This window comes from Lissotriton helveticus, chromosome 8 (genome assembly GCF_964261635.1).
Source record: "Lissotriton helveticus chromosome 8, aLisHel1.1, whole genome shotgun sequence".
Taxonomy (NCBI): domain Eukaryota; kingdom Metazoa; phylum Chordata; class Amphibia; order Caudata; family Salamandridae; genus Lissotriton; species Lissotriton helveticus.
Genome location: NC_136069.1, coordinates 441,986,220 through 442,009,230, shown reverse-complemented (window position 1 = coordinate 442,009,230; position 23,011 = coordinate 441,986,220). Strand labels below are relative to the sequence as shown.

Below are 23,011 nucleotides of genomic sequence, written 5' to 3'. Positions count from 1 at the left end.
AACAGTGATCAGCGATGCAGTTCACTACAGTTAAGGCAAATGGGAAAGCCTCTTTTCTGCTCCCACACGTGATATGGGAGAAGTGCACAAACACAAAAGGTGGCCAAGCACAAGAGGGAGGGGGTTTTCAGCCACATAAATATCCACAACTGACAACGCTGCAACTGGATTTTTTTAAGCTCTGTATTCGAGGCACCTGGTGGTAAGAGAGGAACTTCAGGATGGAGGCACATGGGAGTCACTACTGTGACACCGAGATTCAATAAAGATCCTCCACCTGCCCATGAAAGTGTGGCCACATTCCCACCACAGAGGCAAGGAAAGACTTAGCCCAGCATTAATGTACCGTATAACACACACAAGTAGCCTTTCAAACCGGTCTCATGCCTGCCACTGCAGGTTGTGTGTGCAGCTTACTGCCACTTCTATTGGCATTTAAAACACTTTGCAAAGCCTTAAACTCCCCTTTTATTACACACTAGTCATCCCAAAGGTAGGCCCTAGGCAGAACACAGGGCAAGGTGATGTGTAAGTACAATGTAGGACATGTACTTTTACATTTTGCATGTCCTGGTAGTGACAAACACCCAAATTTGTTTTTCACTACGGAGAGGCCTACTCTTGTCATAGGCAATTCCTTAATACACTTAAGATGTAATTCCTGATGAGAAAGGAATAGTTGTGTCATGTTTTATATATTTGGAATGGTAAAGGTAAATCCTCTCTGCTGGTAAAGGTGGATTTAATATTACTATTTTAGAAATGCCACATTGAGAAAGTGTTATGAACCGGAATGTATCACAATATAGGCCTAGGTAGTTGCACAACCCTTTACATACATTTGTCCTACCATTGTGCTACATAATGAGTCTGCCACTGACATTTTACCTAGTTAGGTGCTGAATAAATGTTTTGTGTTTTTCCCCCAAATCTAGTCTCATTTATTATGCATAAGGATTCTGAGTATCACAGCAGGATTACCATCTTCTGCATAATAACTATGTATAAGGGTCACCGGTATCATCATCCTTGGCAGACATGCCCATAGTACACATCTAGGGAGAAACCCTGCGGGCACCTTTTGGGTATATAACCACCACATCTTCGCTGAGCAAACCAGAGGAGAAAGACTTCCATGCTGACACCAGACGCTGAGGTCCCTGCACGCAGACACTCCAGCATGCAGTGATCTAGCATCCCTTGTGAGGTGTCTATCTCGAGACCAAGACGGGGTCCTTCGCTCTCCCACATCAGGTAATGGGGTCGGCTCTATCCTAAAGGGATTCTTGGCTATACACTTACATAGGTGCTAGGTATCTATATGCCTGCATTTATTCATTGTTTTAGCACTATGGTAGAATTCTACCTTTTCTTTACTCTGTTGGTGCTTATAACCGTATACATATGTTTATGTCTTTTGGTTGTTACTGCACACAAAGTTTATACTAGAATGACGCTGGTTCAATAAATACTTTTTTTTTTAAACTGTATTTATTATTTTCCAAAAGAAATACAAAAATAAAGATAAGCATACATGTCCAATATATACTGGTGATTCGTAGGGTGTCACTCTAGTCTCATATACAAAGTGCACAATAGTCCGAACATACTCAAATGTCATGGTTAAGACAGGGTTAAAGGCCCACAGTGGGACAACATATCTATAGCAATCCCCTAAGGCAGCGTAACCTCGCAATGTTCCCAACAGGACATGTACGGTACTCGACTCCCCGGATCAGTGGAGAGCATGGACAGGGGGAGCAGGGGCACCCTACAATGTGTACATAAAGCAAATGTCTAAGATCGGGTTACCCCCCCATCCCTCAACCAATACCCTTGGGGACCACCACATGTGCAGGAGTGGGTTGGCTTCCCTCAATGGTGCCTGCTATGTATGCGCGGTATGGGCCCCAAATGTCGACGGGCCTGGACGTGGCGGGGACCATGGCTGAGTATTCGGTACTATTAACATTGCAGCGTGCCATGCTCCGGAGCCAGGAGCTGTGTAGCTGGGGGCGTTGGTCACACCATTTCAGTGCCACTTCGCGTTTGGCCAGTAGAAAACACAGCGCTGCCAGTCTGCGCACTTTCTTTGGAAATTCAGCCACATATCCCAGGAGAGCAATCTCCGGGATGGGAACTAGAGCTACGTGTAGCATGTCACTGAGTATGCCGTGTACTCGGGACCAATAGTCATGTAACTCAGGGCAGGTCCATGAAAGGTGTGCGAAATCTGCGAATGGTCCGCCGCATTTGGGACAGGCGTGGGATCGTGATGGGTCTATCCTATGTAGTCGCGCTGGTGTGTAGTACAACCTACGTAAAAATTTAAAGTGTAGTAGTTTGTGTTTACTATTGATAGAAATGTCTTTTGTCGCTTTACAGCACCACTGCCACTGATCATCTGAGATGGTGTATCCCAAATCTGCCTCCCAAGCAGCACGTACTACCTGATCTCGAGAGGGGAGAAGGTCGCAGCACATCGGATATAGCTTAGAGACCAAATGGGCGCCCGACGGGTGTTGTATAATAAAAGTGAGGGGCGTCATCTCCTCGGGAGGAAGGGGGTATGAAGAGAACGAAGCGCGCAATAAAGAGCGTAGCCTGGTTAGAACAAATGAGTCCATGAACGTCCTCTCCGTAAAGCGGTGATCCTCTGTGAGTGAGAATGCATGTCCGTCCGGGAACAAGTCCCTGATGGAGGCAATGTGGAACTTGGTCAATGTTTGTCGTACCACAGCTTCCCCAGTTATTGGGAGCCAAGTGGCGTTGGGCAACGGAAGGGCCTGGGAGTATAGCTATGTAAGGCCGACAAGGCGGCCCAGCCTTCCCCACGCCCAGCATGTAGATGAAACAGTTTGGATGTCTCGTGGATCCCTAGGAAAGCCCGACGGGAGAGTGGTGTACAACGAGCCCGGCAACACCAAATCGGCTTCCGGTTTCAGGTATGGAATCCGGGCGTCAGGGTGAAACCATGGGTATGCATAGGAGCACTGCGCCACCAAAAAGTAAAGATAAAAATCCGGGATGCCTAGTCCACCCCGCTCGTATGGGAGCGTCAGCACGCGCCAAGCCACCCATGGGGTCTTGTTGCCCCACACCAGCTTCAAGAGTAGAGAGCGGAGCTGCGTGAAGAACATTTTGGTGAGGGGTATAGGTATATTATTGAACAGGTATAGAAACCGTGGCAATACTATAATTTTGATGATAGCGACACGGCCGGCCATGGATAATGGGAGTCTATTCCATCATTCAACCTGCCCTTCCAGGGCAGTCAGCGCAGCTCCATAATTTAATCTGATAATAGATTCTGTCTCCAAATGTATATGGATGCCCAAGTATCTCACCGAGTCTCGGCACCACGCGAGGGGGAAGGGGTTGGGCCATTCGACCGTACTGGGCGTGAGTGGCAAAACGACAGACTTATGCCAGTTTATACGGAGGCCTGAGTGCTTGTCAAACCGGGTTATTTCCAAGAGCAATGGCTCTAGGTTGGTCTGGGGCTGCCTTACATAGAGGATGGTATCATCCGCAAAAAGCGAAATCAAGAGTGGGCCAGTGCGGAATTGGAGCCCTCGGTGCAAATGCCTCTCCTGGAAATGACGGACCGATGGGTCCATTGCCAGAATGTGTAACAGTGGTGACAGGGGGCAGCCTTGGCGCGTACCTCGCGCCAGGCGGAACTGGGTAGTGATTGTACTATTCAAGCGCAGTCGGGCCACGGGAAGAGTGTACAGTATTTCCACTGTATTTACTAAGCATTCAGGAATTCCCATACGGCGCATCACAGACATGAGGAAAGGCCACTCTAGAGAGTCAAACGCCTTTTCGGCATCTAACAGTATCGCTGCAGCCGGAGTATCAGGGTCAACACGGTGTAGAACGGAGAAGAGGGTGCGGAGGTTGAGGGAGGTGGAGCGTTGTGGGATAAAGCCCGACTGGGCAGGAGAGATTATGGATTCCATTAGGAGCGATAGGCGGATGGCAGAACTTTCGCTAAGATCTTGTAGTCTAGGTTCAGTAAGGACAGAGGGCGATAAGATTCACAGAGAGTAGCATCTTTGCCCAGCTTGGTCAACAGCACAATGACCGCCTCCCTGAGAGTGGGGGGCAGACAACCCGATTCAAGGGCCTCGGCGTACACTTCCACCAAGCGGGGAACCAGCAGGTCTTTGTAGGCCTTGTAGAAATCGGCTGAAAACCCATCTAGCCCGGGGACCGAAGAACCCTTCATGGAGTCAATGGCTTCTACTACGTAGTCCGACGTTATGGGATCAGCCAAAAAGTCAATCATCCATTTATCTAAATACACCATTGCGATCTCATTGTGGTAATCTCCACGGTCAGCAGCATCGTCAGTCAATGTAGATGTAGATGTAGAGGTGTAGTAAGACAGAAAGGTATCACAGATCTCGGGCGTGGTGCGTAATAAGTCTCCCGTCGGCCCCCTAAGTTCTGTGATATAGGAAGAGGTGTGTGGTGGGCGGAGTAAGTGTGCCAATAACTTGCCTGGCTGTTCGCCCTCCCCGTGCTGCCTAGCCGTGTATGACCTAGCCAGAAATCGGAGCTCTTGCTCAGCCTCCTCCCTAAACTCCTAAACGCCTGCGCTCCCTCTCCTCTGTGTGGTGCTGAAGTTGTTCCGTATCTAGCGCCGCTATATCACGCTCTATCCGAGAGAGGGCAGTCCGTACATCGCGTAGTATTCCAGTATGTTTAGCGATGCACACTCCCCTGATGGTCGCCTTGAACCCCTCCCAGAGGACAGCCCAGGTGTCAACCGTGCCCGTGTTTAAGTCAAAATATTCTTCAATGGCCTCTCTGATTTCTTTGGTGAAAACTGGATCCAATAAAGCCTTCCCAGGGAAGCGCCACGTCCTTTCATAACCACCCTCCCGAGGGACCTGCAATCTCAGCACTATAGGAGAGTGATCCGATGCAGTGGCAGTGTTAGAAGGTCCGTCACCCACCCAACCACCTCTGGGGAGATCAGCCAATAGTCGATTCTGGTCCATGTGTCGTGGAACCCGGAGTAGTGCGAATAAGCCGGTGTGGCGGTGTGCAACTGCGCTTCGATGTCTATGAGGGAAAAGTGTGTGCATATGTCTCGTAGGACCGGGCGGGAGAGGGGCCTGGTGTCCGGGGTAGCCGCCGTGCTGTCCCTTAACGGGTCAAGAAGCAGATTAAAGTCACCGCCGATTGGTAATAGTCCAGGGTCCGAGTTTAATAAATGTATCTGTAAATCAATGAAAAAAGTGGGAGTGTCAGTCTTAGGGCCATACACTTCGACGAGCGTGACCCTATGTCCCATGAGGGTTCCTGCGATGATTACGTATCTGCCCTCTTTGTCGATGACAGTGTGAGTCAGCATAAAGGGTATCCGCTTGTGTATGCAAATTGCCACCCCCCTGGAGTACCTGTTGTAGTGGGTGAAGAAGCGATGCGTACCCCAACTTCTGGCAACTCGTGTGGCAGCGTCAGCCGACAAATGAGTTTCTTGCAGGAAGACAATGTCTATCCTATGCCTAGCAATGTAATTAAACACCTGCTTACACTTTCTGGTGTTGTTCAGTCCCCTAACATTCCAGGTCATCAACGACAGTTCCGAGGGGCCCGATTGCAACCCTAATCTGGCCATGAGAACAGGGTAAGGATAGATGATCTATGGCATGAGCAGTTCAGCACAAAAACTGAAATTGCGAAGACTTCGTGACACCTTATAAAATAACAGAACTGAACAAACCCCCACTCCCACCCCCCACCCAACCTCTTACAAACCCCAAAGAGGAACATCCCACCCAGTGCGGCGGTAACATGGAACATTATGAGGAGTAAAAGTACAATTAAGACTGAAACCTCTGCAATAAAGAAAACAATAAATTTCCCAAGTAGAAAGGCGTTCGCCATAGGGGGTAGGGACGCCTCGCCATCCGGGCTAACCAAATCCACTTCTATGTAGCAATCAGTTTAGGGATTCCCCAGTCGGTTCACTGATTGTCCAAACCATGAGAATGGATACATGAGCAAGAGTACAAACGTCAGCCATGCCCTGCGTCCGTGAACAGGTCTACGCTGTGTTGGGAGGCTCCTTGAGCCGGTGACGGTGCCCTGGAGTTGCCCGCATTCTGTGAATCTCTGGATTTATAGGATTGAAAAAACTCCTGTACTTCTGTTGGGGTGTTAAAGATGCAAGCCCTGCCGGCCACCTCCACTCTAAGGCGTTCAGGGTAAAGCATACCATATTTAAGACCTAAATTACGCAGAGTGGCTTTAACCCCAGTGTATTTCCGGCGCGTTTCTTGGACCATGATGGTGAAGTCTGGATAGAACGACAGCGAGTCGCCCTGCCATCGTATTTCCCCCTTCTCCCGAGCTGCACGCAGGGCTGCATCTCGGTCCCTGAAGTTCATGATCCTGGCGATGATGGGGCGTGGTGGCAGACCCGGTTTCGGTCGTGGACCCAGGGACCGGTGGGCCCACTCCACCACAAATCCTGCAGTAAACCAGTCTCTGCCGAACAGATCTATGAGAAGCTTTTCCACAAAGACGTCCATCCGGCCGGTTTGGGTCGACTCCGCCACACCCAAAATGCGGACGTTGTTGCGTCGTCCGTGCGCCTCTAAGTCCTCATTGTTTATGGCCACCTCCTTCAAGATCTGTTCAACTCTTTCAAGACGTTTCAACGTTTTGGAGCCCGTGTCTTCAATATCCGAAATGCGAGATTCGGCAACGTCCAGACGGCGGTCGTGCGCTTGCACTTTAAATCCCATGTCAGCAAGTTTTTGTTCCAGTGCATCAAATGTGTTGTCCAGTGACTTGAACCCAGCTCTCATTTCGGACATCATTGCCGTGACCAATGTAGTGGTATTGTCTTGTGGAGTAGGAGGCATCGCTTCCGACGTGGAGCCTGTGGCAGTGTCTGCGATCAGCATGGAGGCTTTGTCAAAACTAAGCTTACGCTGGTTAGGGTCTCTTTTCCCCATGGCGGCCGGCGTTCCGCCTGTTGCGGGCGGCTGCGAGCAAGCCAGGTGTGGGGCGAGTTCTAAGGCCTTGAGCGGGCGCTCCAGGAGAGTAGTGTAATGTACCAATGTCTCAGCAATGCTCACAACATATAGGGGTCTCGCAGCGAGCAGGCCGTCTCAGGCAACAAAGTGACGGTTAGTCAATCTGGTGCTTAGTGGTCACAAGGGCAGTCAGCGTCCAGGGATTGAGTCTGCCGACCCATCGCTACTGGCCAAGCGAGCATGCCATGCCTTTCTCCACACTCTGCTGGTGGCAAGGCAAGTGCGCCGCCTCTAGGTGCCCGAGCACCCAAGGCCCCTCTGGTGGGACTCCCAGGTAAGATGGCGGATCAGGGCTGCAAGTTCGCCGAGTTTCAGGCCTTCGCCCCGCTCCACGCAGCAGGAAGGCACGGGGGGAATCTCCAAGGGAAGGCGGGCCAACCGGCCTCGCAGCAGCTCCGGACCTCAGGGCGCCCACCCTCGCCCAAGCGTCCCCCCGCAGCACCCGGGTCCGACCCCCTCCCGAGCTCCGCCCGGGGCAGCCACTACTCGAGCCCCTGGCTCCAGCCTATGACTTAGGCCCTAAGGCCGCCGCGCGACCCAGAGTCACGGGGCCCGCGCGAACAAACCCCCGGGCCGGACCCCAAGGAGGGAGCCAATTCGCCAGTACCCAAGCGGACGCCGGACTACAGGCGATGCGCCCTCGGCACAGAACATACCCGCGATCCAGGCGCAGTGAGAGCAGACGCCGGTGGGGTGGCGCTCCTGCTCCTCCGCCAACTTATCCCTTCCGGGGCACCCCCAAGACGGGTATCAAACGGCGGCAAATCGCCACAGCTGTAGGATGGAGGTGGGGAGCGGGGTTAGAGCAGCTTCAGGCCCGCAGGATGGAGTGGATAGGCCGCCCGGACGGCGGAGCTTCAGACGAAGGCGGCCATCTTAGTCGCCTCCGTGGCCACGCCCCCCTCCTGGTTCAATAAATACTTATTGAAAACGTCCCCACCGTTTATTCTGTACATCTTTCTGAGACCGAGTGAGCATGAGTGATTGAGCGAAAGGTACTGTACTGTTTCCACGATCCCTGAGGGGGTCAGGGTTTTCATGTTCGATAGCTGCCAGAAGCTATTCGCTCCTTGGTAAGAGGAGCTCATAATTGCACTGTAAGCTAGCTGGTCTAACAAACTAACATACCCTTTGGGGGTGCCTGGAATCAGTCTCAACACCAATCCCTTAGTTTATGTTGTCTAAACGTGCAGATCCTACACATTTTTTAGGAACTACACGACAAAAGTGGACATTTTCCTACTCTTACTATTCTGTGACGTCAATACATACACGTCTGGGATGGGCGACAGCTTCATTTTGTGCATTTCCTCTAGACAGGCACAATTTGCATTCTGATGGCCTTTCCTGGGCAGGAAGGGAAGGAGGAGCTGACACTTGCACCTGAATAGGTAGTGTTCTATCCCCCCACAAAGGGCTGATTACCCCTACTGATAGTCTGGAGCAAGGGCTGAGAAGAAAGACCTCCGTACACTTCACAGACCCTTCTTTGAAGTCACCCCCAATACAACGGCACAACTGGGTATAAGTATTGGGTCTGTGGCTTATGTGTGTTGGCTTATCTCCTGTTGCTTGAGACTCAGGGCTATCAAAGTCTCTACCCCTACTCTTGTGCCTGATTCATTAGAAGTGGGCCCAGATATTTGCACCAGTGAAACCGACGCATCTCCAGTCTGCGTGTTTAGGGAGTAGAAACGGCGCATTGCACTCTGAACTGGTGCATTGCATCCGGAACAGGCTGCTACAGAACCAATGCATCGATTCCACTGCTCAGAGAAGATAGACGCATCGCACCTCCACCGTGGATTGACCCGGCGCTTCGCCTTCTGAACAGCCACACTCGAAACCGACGCTTCGATCACCGGACCCAATGTATCGCCGCCACGTTGTGAAGAAAAACTTCACATCACCTCGACTGCAGGCTTGACATCGATACATCACTTCTCTGCACCCCGCATCTCGATGTGACCACGATCAAGGTACTCTGTTCACCGGGCCTGCGTGGTGCGTGGCTCCTGTACCCGGCGTGCACTCCACCCCGGTCGGCCTGAACTGTTGACAAGATAATGCCCATTGGCGCTTATTGCTTTTAAGCTCTAGAACTCTTTAAAAATTCCTAATTCAACTTCTACTTATTAAATTTTGTCATATTGGTCTTGATTTATTTATAAAATTATTAGCTATTTTTATAAACCATTGTGGAGACTTTTTGTGGTATTTTCATTGTGTTGCTGCATGTGTGTGTTGCACAAACACTTTAGACATTGCCTCTTTAAATAAGCCTTACTGCTCTGAGCAAAGATACCAGAGGGTGAGCACAGTTTACCTTTTAGTGTGTCTTTGACTTACCCGGACTAGAGTGGTGGTCCCTACTTGGACAGGGTACATACCTCTGCCAACTAGAGACCCATTTTCGAATAATACATAGGAAGTGACAAACGACTTAAGATATGTTTAATCAGAGCTAGTACACAAAAATGCCGCAGTGCGGCAAATAGTAAAAAGTGGGCGCTAATAGTATGGTTTTGGAGGAAATGCAAGCAATAGTACTGCAAGATGTTTACTCTAAATGGTCAGAGTTCGAGGAAGAAGCAACTATAAGGCGTGTGATAACGTTTTTGAAGGAAATATTTAACAGAGACTAATATTCCTGAATTCTGCTGACAAATATTGTAATACAGTTAGTATCAAAGAGAATGAGGGGTTCTTGAATAACCATGTTGAACTCAGGAGTTTTGCTGTTTAGCAGTGAGAAACCAGAGGACTAGTAGAGAAACAGAACGGTAGGTTAATGGGGTTAAAATTGAATTGCGACGGGAAGCTTATAGTAGGAAGTGTTTTGAAGTGGCAAGGAGAAGAAGCCCAGTGTAAGACTGTGGCCAGGATGGATAGACAGAGCAAAAAAATTGGAAGAGGATGATAAGAATTTTAGAGAGTGAATTGAGAGATCACAGTAAGTGGCAAATGTCGGGCTTGGTGTGAGTAAATCTAATAATGGTGGGTGACCCAATATATCCTTGCGGGCTCGGGCAAATACTGTAATTGAAAATGTGCTGGCAAGCTAATTGTATCAATTTATCTGGCCCAAAAGAAAAATCAGAATAACAACAGCAACACGGGAAATCTTTTACATCAAAAAGATTGTTTTATATATGTAAATATTTGTAAATTCAAAGGGTACAAATCTTTTCTTAGACTTAATCACAGTATACCCTTTGAAATTACAAGTATTTACATGTAATATCTTTGATATAAAAGATTTCCCGTGTTGCTGTTGTTATTCTGATTTTTCTTTCACTTGATTGTTCTTTTATGTCACAACAAGACAAAGCAAGAAAACATTTTGTACAGATTCCAATAAGGTTGGGCCAGATAAATTGATACAATTAGTTTGTCAATCTGAGTTCTGTGAATTTTGATTTGAATAAATTCCCTTGGTGTGAGTAAAGCAACAAAGGATATTTGAGTGATGCTGGGTAAGACAGACATTGTCTAGAATGGTGAGGAAAAGAGTGCATTCTCAGAATTCAATAAAGTAAAGGAGAAACTTTTCAAATCCATCTGAACAGAAGATGGTTTGGTTTGGAATTTGTAAGCATGCCATGTAGTGAGAGAAAGTAAGAAGGATTTTAGAGAGAACTGCATGATAAAAGAAAATGCAAGTTAAAAGAGGGTAAGAGCTATAAAGTCCTATTGAGGGGTTAGCAATTTTTGCAAGGTAAATCGAAAGGAGATTTTGTAATGCAAATTCAATGTGATCAGATATGCATATATGAAAAAGTATTACTCATCAGTAAATACTGGCTTGTAGCACTGTAAATTCACATGCTTTACACACTCCTGCCATCTAGTGTTCAACATGGACATTGCAAGTTGTTTTTATTCCAAGTAGAAATTTTGGTTTCAAGGTCAGTCATGATACCTCCCAAATCCCACAGTGCACCATGACTAAAATGTCAGCTCAGATTGCTTCCTCCGCAAAAACGATGAGTGGAAGTAAGTGGAGCAAAGCAAAGCTGAACAGTATATGTCTACAAGTGCACTGAGAATGGTTGACTTGAGTGTATGGACATGAGAAACATCTAACAGCAGCTCACATCTGGGGAGGTGAGAGGGCACATGTGAATCTACAGCACTACAACCATAGGATGTGTTGCTGTAGATCACATGCCTAGCATAAACTGAAATGTAATGCACTCTCCTAAAGCAGTGGCTCACAGCAGATGTTTAGAATACTGTTTTAAGGACTATGTGCTGATCTCAGCTTCTTGATGGGCATGTCTACAGAGAAATGCTTTGTGAAAGTGTGTGGTGTAGACCATGTAACTGCTTTGCAGATGTTTGAAAGCATAACGTTTTTAAGAAAAGTTAAGTGGCTCCTTTTTTTGTGAGTCGAATGAGCTCTAGGCACTTTGTGAAGTGTGCGTTTTGACCAAGCGTAACAGACCTGAATACACTTCACTATCCATCTTGCAAGCCCCAACTTTGAAATAGGATTTCCCAAATGGCGTTTAAGCAAACGCAACAAAGAGTTGTGTTATTTTGCAAATATATTTGGTATGACCAATATAATACATCAGAGGCCTCTTAACAACTAACGTATTTAATGCTCTTTCTGCGAATGACTCAAGTTGTGCAAAGAAGATCACAAGTGAATAGTCTGATTGACATGGAACAGTGAGACAATTTTTGGCACAACTTTCAAGTTAGTCGTCAGGACGACCCCATTCTTATGAACCAGCAAGTATGGATCCTCCTCTGATAGGGCTTGCAATTCACCAACTCTCCATTAGGAAGTAATTACCAATTCAATTCAAAGAGGCTTTATTCGAGTATTTCTCATAAAAGCACAATACATACAAAAATGTTAAAACAGTATTAAATGGATGCCTCGAACAATAAAAGCAAGTACTTTGCATAAAAAACATGGATATACATATAATATAAGATACAAACTACGTCAAGTAGATTCAATAGAACCATCCCAGTGTAAACAGTTACTCGGCTAACAATTTATGCCTCATGGACCAAGCCCACCCCATAAATTTCGCTACTGCTATGGCCAGTGGCAAAGATGAACTAGTACAGATAGTTCTCAAGGCTACGATGCTACTGTTGGTACCTAAGAATTTACATGCATGTTTTAACCAGATTTGCCTACGGATAGCATAGGCTTGACAGGCAAATAGAAAGTGCCCAACAGTCTCCTTTACAGATCCACAAGCGGGCAGGAAGTATTAGATGAACCCCGCCACCTGCCAGTTAGGGACCTGAGCGGAAGAACACCTATCCTTAATTGACATAGTAGCTTCCTATCCCATGGCCCCATGGCTTTGTTATATTGTCCCAATAGAGTTCATGGTCAGGAGAAATTTTAGATTCCAGATAGCATCCTGTCATAGATCTAGAATCAGTATTTCTCCAATCCCGCTCAGCCACATAGTCCCAATACAACTCCGTTACAGTAATTCTACTAGGAAAAAGTGCGCCTGGCAGGTTATCCCGAAGGGTTTGGAGACCCAACAAACATAACAAGGACCTAAGGTCTTTTAGCCATTTAATCCTATGAAAAACATCCCCTTTAATTAACGCTAGAAAGCCTTCAGCATAATGCTTAAGTTCTGGGGTGGTCCAGAGTCGTCTCCAATACAAAATCGGGCGAAGCTTTGCCAAATCAACCACTGCCTTTCTGCCCAGCTCGTATCTAAGGGGGAGAAGGGGGGTACTTTTGGGAAGACCAGTAATTGTCCTAAAGAACTTATTTTCGGACCTCTGTAGTGACTCAAGCTTTCCAAAACCCCACAACTCAGCCCCGTATAGTGCTGAGCCAAGGGCTTTTGCCTCATAAACCTGTAGGGCTGGCATGATTGGTTTGGATTTTGATTTTCTGTGTTCTGCCCCAAAAGCTCCAGCTAATTGTCTATGCCTTAACGTCGCAAGTTCAATATGCTGGGACCATTTGAGATCGTTGGTTATGTACATACCAAGGTAGGTGAAAGCTTTAAATACCTCTAGTGGTCGCTGGTTCATAGTCAGCCTGGATCGGAAACTACGGTGGGGATTAAAAATCATTAACTTGGTTTTAGCCACGTTAACTTCAAGACCATGCTCCCCACAGAATTCCTCAAAGATGTTTAGGGCGCACTGCAGGCCACTCGGGGTCTTTGACAAAATAAGAGTGTCGTCGGCGAACATTAAACATTGGGACCTTAATGTCCGCCAACGAGGGGGCGTCTAAATTAGCAGACAGCATTCTAGCTACTACTCCGTTGATAAACAAGGAAAAAAGCAGGGGGGCCATTGCACACCCCTGCCGAACTCCCCGCTCGACCGGGAAGTCCACAGTGACCTCCCCTAGACTGCCCCACTGTATCCTGGCAAAATTCGCCTCATGCAGCCTCATAACTAGGGTCAGTAAATCCTCCGGTAGTCCCAGTTTCCACAACACTGACCACAGCTTAGTCCTGGGAACCAGGTCGAAGGCAGCCCGCAAATCCACGAAAGCGGCATACAGGCTGCCCCCGCCCAGCAACACAGTACGCCACCGTAGCAGAGTAAAGCGGAACACCTGGTCCACCGTACTAGTGGCCTTCGGGAACCCAGCATGGTAAGGGGATAGTGCATTGTTCTCGTCAACCCAGGCCATAAGCCTGTTCACCACCATCCTCCCCACCACCTTTTGGATGGTAGCTATCAAGCTTATGGGTCTGTAATTACCCGGCAAACCCCGATCACCTTTCTTGTATACGGGGATAATGATTGCACCCTTCCAGAATGACGGAACAATTGCTCCCTGGGAAATAGCGTTGGTCAAAAGCAAGATATATTTGCCCCAGCGTTCCCTATCATTTATAAAAAGATCCGCCAGGATCCCGTCCAATAAAAAGATCCGCCGGGATCCCGTAATTACCATTAGGAAGGCTACCTGCCATAAGAGAACCTGTGTTTGACAGGAATATATAGGCTTAACAGGATTTCAAATGCATTGTGTACGTTTTCTCTCTGCTCTGGGGTTGACTATGGCCTGCGAAACTCAGGATAGACAGGGACCAACCTCGGGATAGGCTTGGAAACAAGACAATGTCTGATCTATGGAGTGCCAATTGTGCAACTTCTCTCCTCCACGGGAGTGGCAAGACAGGGCCAAATTCCACTTGGCATTCTTGCACTGATGGCATGATTTGGGCTTTGACTAACCTGAAGACTTGTTGCAAAACAGGGACTTGGCATGGGAGGCCCCCCGCAACATGGAGCAGGAGGTGACATGATTTGGGGCGTGAACTGGTCTGTCTTTTCAAGAACTATCTGCTACACTTTCTATGTTCTGCAGCACTGAGTTTAACTACCTGCTTCCTGACTGGCTTCGGGTGCATCAGGGAACATTTGTGGCACGACTTAGAGTCATGACTGGAACCTAGACACCTAACATTGCGCTGACTCCAAACAGACATCTGCTTCCTGCAGTTGTGGCACCGCTAGAAGCCTGTGGTCTTGGAGAAGAGACATTTTTCGAGCGCTCTGTTAAATTCTGATAAGTTTTAGGGGTTGGTATAACCAACAAAGAGGGGAGCAGTGCTCCAGACCCACATCAAAGGGCATGAAAAGAAAGGAGCGAATATCAACGTTCAGGGGTGGCACCTATATGTGGTTCCGCTGCATCACTTTGAGGCGATACAATGCTGTTGCAGAGCCAGAAAGCACTAACTACTCGCACATCTGATTAAGTGCATAAAAAAACAGCTAGATATTCACACTGTGTGGATTCAAATGGTGAAGACCCTTTAATCAAACATTCCTATCAAAATATTATTTTCTAAGTAATGCTTTCTACGTCGGACCATACACAAATACAAAAAGTGGAATATTGAAGTCAGTGATATACATGCAACCAATAGTTGGGCCAGAAGTGTGGCACCCCAAATGCTGGCGTCTGGTGACACCTGTTCATCTTGCAGCCAATACAAGTGCCATGTAATTGTAATTGTAAGTGGATTTATAGAGCGCGATTGATGCCCGGGGGCGTCCAAGCGCTAAGGGACCAACAGATGATTAGGCAGAGGCGGGGATAGTACCAGGAATTACTGTGGGGAGTTGAAAAGAAGAGTCTTGAGCTGTTTCCGGAATGAGGTAAGATTGGAGTTAGCTCTCAGATGAAGGGGAAGGGCGTTCCACAGCTTCAAGGCGTTATGGGCGAAGGTCCTACCACCTGATCTGGCTCTTTTTATTCTGGGTGTGGTGGCAATGAAGGTCTGGGTTGACCGTAGGTTTCTACTTGGATGGTAGTGAGAGATTAGGTCGCGGGTGATAATGGGGCCTGTGTCCCAGAAGGCCTGGTGGGCGATACACAAGGCTTTGAAGTTGATTCTTTGGCGGACTGGCAACCAGTGTAGACTGGTCAGACCAGCTCTGATGGATTGTCGGCGTGGGAGCTGGAGCAGTGTCCGGGCTGCACAGTTCTGCACTGTTTGAAGTCTCCGCAGTGTGTAGTCTGGTGCCGCGAGATACAGGACGTTATTGAAGTCCAGGCGGGACTGGATCAGACCCTGGATGGCCACCTGTTTAGCCTCCATGGGTAAAAGATGAAGAATTTTTTTGAGCATTTTAAGCAGGCCAAAGCAGGTGGCCGAAAGTTTGGTAGCTTGTGTGTGCCATGCAAGGAAGGATGGTGCAAGGGTGAGCTAGCACCAAGAGAGAGCAAGGGGAGTGCCCCCAATAAAAAAAATATGTATATGCATTAGAAAACGTTAAACATTTGTGTGAACTTTCTAAATGTGTTCAGCCAAGCGCTCTGAGCTGATGCCAACGCTGGTGCCAAAAGCCATCAGAAAGACAACAGATAATGGGTATGCATTATGTGCATATTGCGTAGGTGTGTGCTGACATTCGCTCTAACCAAACAGCTTAAATTATGTGCAGGAGAGCTTTGAAATAGAGGAGCTAAAATGTCAGGTGTGCATGGCCTAGTTCCACATTTCGAAAGCTTCAATAGTACAGTTTCACTAGGAAGACGACGGTTGCTACAGTTTGAAACAGCAAGGACCAGGTTTAACAGCAATACATTTTCTGAAGTACCACAGGGTTTTCATATTTAGTTATTCGTTGGTCCCATTTTAATTACTAATGTATTACTTTAGTTAAATAAGTGATAATGGTACGGCAAAATATAATGCTACCTTTCTCCCAAAAATGGAGGAGCAGGATAACATGAGCATAATTTAACATGCCAAACGTATTTATGTCTTATTAACATAGATGTTTATTTCAAAAGCAATTAAATATTCTCAAAGGTATCAGATGCTAAAGTTCATCTCCTCTTCAGTCTTCACAGAACCTGAATATGAGGGGAATAATCAGATTCCTTAAGGTTGTTCCAGAGTGTTAGCATCGAGGAGGTAAAGTCTACCATTCTGCTCAGAGATGGAGAGATTTTAACCTAAGTGATAGCTTCCAGGAGTGTAATCCCCACCCAATGATGGAATAAAATGAGTGGTGTCTCCCGAAAGTAGAAGGGTGTTTGTCATGTATATATGTTAGGACTCTGAAATTATAATCACCATGACTTTCACCCAACACCATTGTCTAAGAACCAGGCTGGCAGGTTTTGATTTTATCAAGTAACACTCCTTGATTATGTATAAAACGCTAAAAGCTCACTACACAATAAACAAAAACTGTAATTTTAAGGCATGGATTATAAATGCGTACCTTAGTCATGAAGTCCTCCAGTTGTTCACTGAATGTCCTCGTCTGCTGTTGAATAAACTGCTCACATGCAGACTTCAAGTTGCGGTCCACATCTTTCTTGGAGTCAAAGTAATGCTCTTTAATTTCAGGGGTTCCCTGAAGCAGACAAAGAATTTACTCAATTTACTACAAAACTATTTCAAAGCTGACCACGGATGTAATTCTTAAGCAAAACGATATGCAATTCAAAATATATATGATTACCTGTAGTATGAACTCGAGCAGGGCGTTGTTGCTATTTAGTCTGAAAAAACGTGTAACTGTCCGTGGGTTTAGGATTTTAAATGCTGCATCTGTAAAGCAAAAGGTTATCCGTGTTGTAATCATATCAAATCCTGCATTCACAGCACTTGGTTTCTCAGTTGTGAGAGCAGAAGCTAAAACACCAGCAACAGGAAAAGTGGAGTCTAGCTAATCTCACTTTGTCATTAGAGCATTATATTGTGTTGTTATGACTGCAACAAGTAATACATGAAGCTCATCAAAGGCAAAGTTATAACAAATGTGGTCTATTAAATTAAAAACATTTAGGTTTTCAAGCGAGTACTGCACACAGCTAACGGAAACTACAGAATGCATCGTCTCACTGAGTACTTTAGTGACGTTTTTAGCAGCTATGAAAGGTTACCTTTATAATTAAAGTAGTAATGTCAGTTGATAAGGTGTTTACCACTACACAGTGATATGATCAAAATTTGCTTTTCAGGGATGCTGTTAATAAAATGTGGATGGCATTGCTCTGTATATACAACATCTGACATACATGTACCATTCCAATACACATTTGCTCTATGGACCTATATGTCATTGTCCTATAGCTGATGCTGGTCTGCAACAATACCGTTCTCTATGCTGATAGAGGATTTAGGGCAGTGGTTAATTTGTAAAACAAAATTAGTGCCGGGGCTCTCGTCAGGAGCCAGCTTGCACCAGCCCACTTTCCTGTTAGCGCCGCAACTATCCATGAAAGTGGGGAAGAGGATGTGGCGTAATGGCCGCAACTGCAGACTTCAGCGCTGGGAAACAAGGTTTGAGTCTCGGCGTTGGCTCAACATCCTGTGATTCTGGCAAATCACGTAATTTCACCATAAATGAATTTGTCCTTATCTGGTACTCAAGAAAAGCATCAGAAACCACCGGCTCAAATTAAGCACTGATGTAGGGTGGATGTTATTGGGTGAAAGCCTATTGACTTAGACTAGCAGAAGCACTATAAGGGTAACTTCATCTCTGTTAACCAGTAGGAAATGATTATGAAGCAGGTAACCTTGGGAAGAGGAAGCAGCCTAGGCACATTTAGCTTCAATTGATTAAGTAAAACACTTGTCTTTCTGATCACACTATGCCAAGTCTTTTATATTTTACCCGAATCTGCAAACCATGCCATGCATATGGATGCGAGGGTAGGGTATTCTATCAGGAGGGAAGGAGGTTGGTATAGTTGGAAAGGGAGGTGTTCGGTGAAGTGGAGTGTGAGAGGATGCGAGGAAGCGGACTAGAGGCTGAGGTGGAAGTGAGATATTTGAGGTTATATTGAATTGAAGGGCAATAGGGGAACTGCTGCGGGCAATTGTAGGCATCAATATGCTATTACTGACCTATGGAAGGATACCAATGCTGCTTTAGAAGCTTTGCTACCATTGCAACTGGCAGCAGCTAAAAGTTGACTACTTCCCCTGGCAATTCAATTGTCTGCAGAGTAAAATGAAGGGATTCTGTTGCTGATGTGCCCAGGAGCAAGGCACCCAGCAAGGGCACATTCTGTGAAAGAGGTTTGCGCCCCACTTATTTATTAGATTACAACTCCGGTTTCAATAGTATATGCAGTATCAACGCTGAGCTTGTCATACACAAGAGTATTGTGTAAACAGGGATCAGCAGGGGGTAATGCCTGAACTCATTATATATAAGGAGATTGGCCTACAAAAGGAACAAAGGGCTTCGGGAGTAAAGTGAGACTACTGTCAACATACCTTTACACAGCCAATTCCAGGACACCAATAGGCTTCCCAAGCTACAAATCCTCTCTCAGTGATTCCGAAAAAGTTTAAATGAGTCTGGTGTACCAGTACACCTTCTAAAGCTACACATGCTGAATGTCAGACGTGGACGGTCAGTGATGAGGCACCACCTCTTAAAGCATTCCTGACACAAACGCTCTAGTGTAGGGCTCACCAGCGGATGTTTACATTTCAGCATGCCAACGCATTCGTTATGATGAAACATGTAAAAAAAAATACTATTTCACCAAAGTGCACTGCAAGGAGATCCACTGCATGGGATATTCCTTTTAGTTTTAAGGAAGGCAGAACTTTGACCATGATCCATGAGACCTCTCGTAATGTTACAAACATACAACTAAAGAGCTACTAAGGAAAATGTAAAACACATAAGCAACACCGTGTGCTGCACACAATTTAAAGATTTCTTCTGCCAGGGGAAGAAGAGGATTTTGTATGATAGCCTGAAGCCTGGGCAACACATGACATCTTTCAGTAATGACAACTATGTTACAACGAATCTATGATCCCTAGCCGGAAAGTGCAACATCTTTAGGTGAATCTCTCCCAGATAAAGGTGTGAGGTCTGTAGCTTCTCCCTCAGTAGAATGAACAGTGGAGGACAGAAGTTGAGGTTCAGCAGACTAGTGTACCAGCCTCTCCGTCTGGATGAATTTGAGGAAATAAATGGGGAAATTGTGCAGGAGGACGAACCAGGAGGCTGTATCCAGGAGTAGGTCCAGGGAGCATAAGATACGTGTTACGGGAGCACTCTGCCAGAAGCAGATACCTGGTTTTAAAAGCTCCAAGTCGGACAAAGAAGTAAACAAGGTTCACCCCAAGTGCATGATGCCAGCCTGAAAATACAGGCTCCCTCAGAGTCAGTTATCCAACTTGAGACTTTGGTAGTTTTAGGTAGCCATAGATGCTTCACCAGAAATAAACTGCTGATGGTACCTGGCGAGTGCTCCATAACCGCATGCGCGCTAGCGGTTTTCCCGCTGCGCGCTGCGATTTCAAAAATCGCGTGTTACGTGACAAGGTCAGCTCGTCATCCGCGTAGCGCAGGTTACGCCCATGACGAGCTGACCTTGTCATTAGCGCCGAAGGGGTTAAGGCATGTCAAACTTCAATTGACACAGTTACGGAGATGTTTTGTGACAAGGCTAGTGGCTAGCCCACAAGGCTGCAACATTATCCTACTTTTTCTTCCAATCCCCATCAACCAGCAAACATGAAAGATACAGGAAAAAGTCAATCAAATGAAGGTCTTTAGGGGCTAAGAAATATTACCAGGAGTTTTTTTTTCCAATAAATCGTCAGTCAACATCCCAGAAACAGAAGTCCTCATGACTACTTAATCAAGTCCAAAAAACAGTCCTACCAGCATATCAGTTACTTGAGATAATTCAAGTAGCCATAACTTAGTGAAGGATCATCCATAATTTGCAGCATTCCAGACTGCAGAAATTACACTGTGCCCTCCTCCCCTTATTGAATGCGGCCAAGGGGTTGACTCCCCAGACTCTATAATAGCTGGGGGGAGGAGGAGGCATGTCTCCTCTCTCTTTACAAAATGCGGCCCACAGTGGCCTCCCCGTGACTATAATGCCCCCTCCCCTTAGGTAGAGGCCCCGGTGGATTGGGTCCCTAGGACCTTTTCAAGGCTCAGGGAGGAAGGGCGATGGATGCCCCCTCCTCTAGATAAGTAAATGAGGCCCCCGGGGGATGAGGTCCCAGGGGACCAAAAACGCCTCAGGAAGGGGGACCCCCTTCACTCTTAAATTATGGCCCTGTGGTAGGGGCCAAATTAGTCTCAGGGAGGGGGAGCCATGTGAATGCCCCCCCCCCCTTTATTAATTACTTGGTCCTGGAAGAGGGTGTCTAGGGCCTAATAAGGCTCGGGGATTGGGCCACACGGCCTGCTCCTTTTTATATTGGAACTGGCTGGGGGGGATGTGGTTACCGGGGCCAAGTAGGGGTCAGGGAGTGGGCTCCATGCTCCCCTCCCTTTATTATATAGGTTTTGCCCCAGAGGATTGGGTTCCCTGGGCCTGAAGGCCACCCCTAAGCTGCACACGCCAAAGGCTGCCCACAGTGTGGGGTTAGCAGCCTGCTGGGGTGTGGCCACAGCGTCTGGCGGCAAACGCTACTCAATACACAGTCTCCTAGATGGGACAAACAAATATTGTAGAGGAATAAGGTTCACAATAAGATTACACAAGTTTCTCACACCACTCTTTCATAAAACTGCCATCACATTCAACCCAATAATCCTTGGTTTGATGATAATTTGAAAGAAAAACAGCTTAAAACCTGAAAGGTGGAAAGTAGGTGCTGGAAGACCTTCAGCACAGCAGATTTGCGGTTGTATAAATGTCAACTGAATTATAAGAACAGATTTTGCACAAAAACCATTTGCAGTGCTTAAATCCCGTGTAAATCTATTATATATGAATATAGTAGGCAAACCTATTCAAGAACTCTGCGATAGATTGGCCTCTTGTATTAACTCTGAAATCAAAGGGATTTATGCTTATATTGCCACTGCCCAAACACTTTTGAACCCTCCTGTTTGTTTGCTCAACTTTAAGGAAAGGGACTTGGGCTAGATGTCTTAAAATCCAAATCAGGTGAACAGCTCTAGCTAAAAATAAAATTGGGGTCTTCCCTTGATCCAAGACCAGAATGCATGTGGAAAACATTTAGCTGTCTAGTCTTCTCCTCCATCCAGATTTTTCTCCCAACTACCTCTACCTATTTGGACAATTCCATTGAATGGCAAGAGGAGTATAATCTGGGTATAATCTTACCTCTGCTAAAAGAAAACCCTAATTTAAACTCTAGGGATATCGTCCCTTTAGTCTTGTGCCCACCCGTGGGAACAATTTGGGAAAATAATACCAAACGGCTTTCTTGATGTCTAGAAGATAATCACAGTTTGGATTTTATCCAAGATGATGTATGGAATTGTCGGGCTCTTAGCTATCGAAAAACATTGTTGCATCTTGTATGAAGGGGACACAGCGGGTTGTTGGTTCTCTGCTCGTTGGGCACAGTAAACTACTCCGTTCTGGTCAATCGTATGGGAAGAAGGAATGTTGCTTACTTGTAATACTAGTTCTGCATCGCAGTTATTCTTACTAAAATCATCTTTCCCTTCATTTGTCTCTACAGTTAGAGCAAGGTTTCAAGTTATTTTAACTATATAGCAAATACCTACTGTAAATGCTGCAATGTGAGGTTGGTTTTATTTTCAATATTGCAGATTTCTATTGAAAAAAAGTTGGCCCTGTTCCAGAATTATGGAGGTGCAAAAGAACTGTTTAACACTGGAGTGTATACCTCCAATATTAGAAGGAATAGATAGATAGATAGATAGATAGATAGATAGATAGATAGATAGACATTTTTATAGTATAAATGTGTTCAGTAGTCTTTGGGAAATTAATGCAGAAACATATTTGTATATCTGGATGGTTGGGTACGAGGGACTCTTGCGAGAGTACCTCAAACCCAGTTTTAAAAAACAGAACGTTCTGATTGGCCCAGGGAGCTTGTTAACCCATTGGGCCTATTCACTCCCACATGAGTCAGACTACTGAGGGAGCAGTACTCTGATTGGCTGGTAGCAACAGGAGAAAAATGTTGCTAGCATCCATTACAGGACTGAGTCACTAAGTCCCCTGACATAGACCCTGCCCGCCCCCAAGCCATGTGGGGGAAGAGGAACCCCACTGGGTCCAACATATGGGGACCAACATATATATACATTTTTAAAACAGCAATTTTTGCCGTGATCCCACTGGACTCTGGCAGGATTGCGGCAAAAAATAAATAGGCGGCCTGCCATTATTTTAATAATTTGGGGAGGTGGATGTGTGTGCCCCCGACCCCATCTCTCGGGGCCCCAAATATGGTAAAATAGGAAGGGGGAAACAGATACCCGTGGTTCGATTTATTAATTTTTTTTAAAGGGAGGGGGGGCATGCAGACACCCTCCAAAGACATTAAAGACACCAGGGACTTCATCCCCTGGGGTTGGCTCAATTACCGTTTCCTGGGGTGCCCGACCTCGGGATACAGTAGTTTTCCTGCCCACAATAGCAGGGGCAGGGAAGGATTAGTTACTTACCTGTAATCCTAGTTCTCTTCCAGGGGTATCCTCATCAAAGTCATAAGCATTAGAATATTCCCGCCCATGCG

General features: G+C 46.4%; 1 protein-coding gene across 1 annotated transcript in view; it reads right to left on the bottom strand.

The window, feature by feature from the left end:
• COG3 (component of oligomeric golgi complex 3) overlaps positions 1-23,011 on the bottom strand; it is a 450,848-nt gene that overhangs the window by 46,326 nt on the left and 381,511 nt on the right. The window contains exons 18-19 of the mRNA XM_078657314.1: positions 17,010-17,098; positions 16,767-16,901 (exon numbers count right to left, since the gene is read on the bottom strand). Of these exons, the coding sequence (XP_078513440.1) occupies positions 16,767-16,901; positions 17,010-17,098 (224 nt within the window). The remainder of the gene's footprint in view (positions 1-16,766; positions 16,902-17,009; positions 17,099-23,011) is intronic.